The sequence below is a fragment of the Limulus polyphemus genome, unplaced genomic scaffold (assembly GCF_000517525.1).
Source record: "Limulus polyphemus unplaced genomic scaffold, Limulus_polyphemus-2.1.2 Scaffold607, whole genome shotgun sequence".
In the NCBI taxonomy this organism is placed as follows: domain Eukaryota; kingdom Metazoa; phylum Arthropoda; class Merostomata; order Xiphosura; family Limulidae; genus Limulus; species Limulus polyphemus.
Window position 1 is genome coordinate 483314 of NW_013666217.1, and position 4268 is coordinate 487581.

A 4268-nucleotide genomic window follows, 5' to 3' on the forward strand; every position below is an offset into this window, starting at 1 on the left:
AATTATGTTGATGTGATCACTTTATGACAGTGAGAAAACAATTAATATTGTATAAGGAGGAGTGTATTATATCTTGTTTATTTTAAAAAAATCAATTCTTTCAAGAACGTCTCCAGCTGGCCCGCCATGGCCAGGTGGTTAGGGCTCTTGACTCGCAATCTGAGGGTCGTGGTTTCGAATCCCCGTCCCACCAAACATGCTCGCCTTTTCAGCAGTAGGGGTGTTATAATGTGACGGTCAATCCCACTATTCGTTGGTAAAAGAGTAGCCCAAGAGTTGGCGGTAGAGGGTGATGACTAGTTGCCTTCCCTCTAGTCTTTCAGGGCTAAATTATGGACGGCTAGCGCAGATAGCCCTCGTGTAACTTTGCGTGAAATTCAAAACAAACCGTCTCCAGTTCTCACTAGGCAAAAAGTCCAACTGGATAGACATATGGACTAGAATAGTAACAATAAACTCAGATTCAAATAACACAATAACACTGTGAGTACAGAAACTACTATAATGTCTATATTGTTGTTTGTTTTAGAACAAAGCCACATTGGGCTATCTGCTGTGTCCACCGCGGGGAATCGAACCTCGGATTTTAGCGCTGTAAGTGCTTAAAGCTACTGCTGTCTCAGCGAGGGACCTCAATGTCTAAAAGTATTTATTTTGGGGCACGTGTTGTTTCTCACTAGTTTTTTTTTCTGCTCTCATCAATGCTGTGGCATAACAAGGGATATAGTTTACACATATTTTAATACGATGGGGTACCTCATTTTAGGATAGCCGTTTCATATCTAATAAAATATCAAACAAATGTAGTAATACTCGAAAAGTATTTTCACTTCCATTAGACAGCACTTACTATGATAGTTTAAAATGCAAAAATTTCCCAAAAGCTAAACGTATGAAATAACGATTAGATGAGGTAATCAGGCAGTATTCTGTAAAACAACTACTTTTAGCATGACTGTCAGTTGAAGAATCGATCACCTTCTCCTGGTGGTTATGATTTGAAACATGTGGATGTGTTACAAGTACATCCATCACGGATTGTCTTTACGTTTGTTTGTTTTTGTTGGATTTTGCGCAAAGCTAATCAAAGGGCTATATGCACATATCCGTCCCTAATTTTTGTGTGATAAACTAGAAGAAAAGTAGCCAGTCATCACACCACCCACCGCCAAATCTTGGGCTGCTTCAAAACAACAACAACAAAAATCGTGGTAGTTGGCGTGCTGGCTTGTGGAGCTGAGCTAGTGTGGTTCGTGTCCATTTATTTCAAAACAACAACAACAAAAATCGCGGTTTGCACTTTGGGACTGCGGGTGTGTTATAAGAGTGACGTTCCAAAAAATAAATGGACACGAACCACACTAGCTCAGCTCCACAAGCCAGCACGCTAACTACCAGGCCTTGCTCACCCTGTTCTTTTATACAAAAACCAGACTGGACGAAATACAGTCAGAGAAGAAATTAACTTCTAAGTTCTTATTTTGAAATGGTATTGAACAACAATTCAGCGTTGTCTAATATTCTACAAAATAAACTGTGTATGTTTATTAAAAGTTTCACAATATTTCCCCCCCCCCCCCAGTAGCACAGCGGTATGTCTGCTGAAAAAAAAAAGTGTTGAAATTTTGTGAATTTAAGCGAATCTTTTTTCATACTCACATGACTGATGATTTCATTAATGTGATGGATTAGTTATTCGTTTGTTTCAAAATTTCACTCAAAGCTACACAAGAATTCTGCGCATGCCCGTCCCTAATTTTGAGCTGATAAGCTATAGAGAAGGCAGCTGGGCAACAGTCCCTTCAGCAAATTTTGGGGCTATTCTTATCTGTTCGAATAGTGGGATTTGACCTTTACTATTGTAACGCACACACGGCCCAAAGTGGGGGACGAGTTTTTGCAAGAACTATTCGGGAAACATCAATCATTGGATACACACTTCATAGAGAGTTAACTTTTTTACGGTGGAATTAAACGCAGTATATCTTTATTGTAATTCGTTTCTGAGACGTCCTACATTTTAAATAAAATGTATGAAGTCTTAAAGCACTTTTTTCCTGTTTTCTACTACTTCACGTTGCTTGTTTATATGAATGCACAACTTGTACGAGATTGATTGAGATAACTTTGGTCAGGTCAAATCCTTTCCATCTTAGACGGCACTAAGGAATCGGTGTTGAATTCCGGTTTTTATAGGCACAAGCTGGTGGAATTGGTGACGTTCCCCTGGACGAGATGCCAGTTCATCGCAGGTACTCACCATACAGCTTGGTAGACTGAAACAATTGGAGAAAAGTGTCTTGCTCAAGGACACAACAACAAGTCACGAGAGAGCTCAAACACGCAACCATACAACTACGAGTCCGAAGCAAGAAACCATTGAACCACCTTCCTCCCAAGAGAGACTTGAGAGCTATAGATACGACTTGAATTGTAGCTTTGGTTATAGCCCAGGGCACAATTACTTGCAGCATCAGTGCTAGTCGTTGAAAGCGCAATTAGTTATAAATAACATGTGAATAACCTTGTATCTAGCTATGCATGCTGGGAATTTTTAGTACCTCTTCTTTATAAATACTGGAGTTGTTAAAACCTGAATAACATTCGTTGTAAAACTAAGTTTCTTGTCCAAAACGAGTATAATATGCTATATCGGGTTGTACTTGTTTGCTTTTTGGGCAAATTCACTGCTGATGGTTAGTATATTTATAAGTGTTTAATGAAAGTAATGTTCTTAAAATTATGACTGTTTAGTTTGTTTCAGAATATTGCGCAAAGCTACACACAGGGTTATATGAAAGGATGTAACAAGAATCACCGCCAAGTCTTGTGATCTACTCTTTCCTGATTGAACAGGGGATATCACCGTCACTGTTATAGCACACCAACAGCCCCAAAGACTGGACCGAAACGAGAATCTTCGGATTCACAAAGAAGACATAAGAATCGATAAGCCACGCCAAGTCCCATATTGATAACCGATGATGAAAATACTTTCAGTACCTCGAAATTTTACTTTTTACTGAACCTGTTATTCGTTTATTTTTAGAATCAAGAGCGCTTGTACCCCTGTTTTAATTTGTTTAAATCGTATTTCTTGGCTTTATTTCGATATAATTATGTTTCAGCTTAGCTAATGTTTTTTTTAATTATTATTTCATTTTTAGTTCTTATTCAGGCTTATTGCATTGTCTTATTTTTTTTCTCTTGGTGTATTTTTATTTGTAGAATCTGTACTACAACACTTTTCTCGGCTACTATCTTTTCCAGAAAGGTATCAATCACAAAATTACCTACAGTTCTAAAGATGTTGGGTTTTTGCTAAAATACTGATTTTGTGGTTTTTTTTTTTTAAATGATGAAACATTTGGGAAAACAACAACAGATTGAGCACTAGAATATAAAATGTATTGTTGTTTTTCTTTTGAAAAATTATTAATAATAATTTTTTTCAGAAGTTGAAAGTCCTATATGATTGTGAGAAACAAAATGTATCACAGTTTTCTCAAAGTCTTTGGTAGAAAGCAAACATTCTCTTACTTATAAATTTCTTAAATGTCCCTAACATATCAGGTGATCTTCCGTCTGTTACGCGTTATCAAAGGTTAAAATTATCTACAAAATCATGTTAAACTAATCCTTAGGGAGCTTGATCTTTCAAAATAGATTTCATTTAAACTACTTAATACTAACTTTCTTTTCTGTCTACATAGTCTCACAAACAAAAACTTTACTATTTTATTTGTTCTCTAGCATATAATGAGTCACCGTGTAAAGACAGGGTAGTTGATGGTCGTGCTGGTGTGTGTATTGACACAAGTTGCTGTGCTCATGGAGACTACAAAAGTGGACTTTGTCCAACTCAACCAAATCACATCAAATGTTGTTTCAATAACGATATTTGTGCAGCAGAAGGTATGTTCATGTTGAAGATATGGTTAACTTATATTTTACTACATCTTAAGTAGATGCATTAGTTATTATTTCAGGTGTTCCTGGCAGTAATTGGCACCTCGTCCATTTCAAAGGTTATGAGTTATTTAGTTTCATTTAAAACTTAAGAGTATATTGTTACGACAGCGGAAGTCACGCGACGCTGAAAGTATGCGCGCTGGAGTTTCTAGAAGGATCATGAATTTTCCTGGAAACTCTAGTTTGTTCGAGGCGCCCTCTTTTTTTCTAGTATATAAGCCTGGCAAAGAAAGCCAGCGAGATTGGCAGATAGATTGAAGAGATAAATAATTTAGTCAAGCGAACAGTAGGCACCG

General features: G+C 37.2%; 1 protein-coding gene across 1 annotated transcript in view; it reads left to right on the plus strand.

The window, feature by feature from the left end:
* Positions 1-2549: 2549 nt before the first annotated feature.
* The window catches only part of LOC106459435 (peptidoglycan-recognition protein SC2-like), a 9644-nt gene continuing 7925 nt past the window's right edge, over positions 2550-4268 (plus strand). The window contains exons 1-2 of the mRNA XM_013919055.2: positions 2550-2696; positions 3754-3915. Of these exons, the coding sequence (XP_013774509.1) occupies positions 2645-2696; positions 3754-3915 (214 nt within the window). The 5' untranslated portion in view covers positions 2550-2644. The remainder of the gene's footprint in view (positions 2697-3753; positions 3916-4268) is intronic.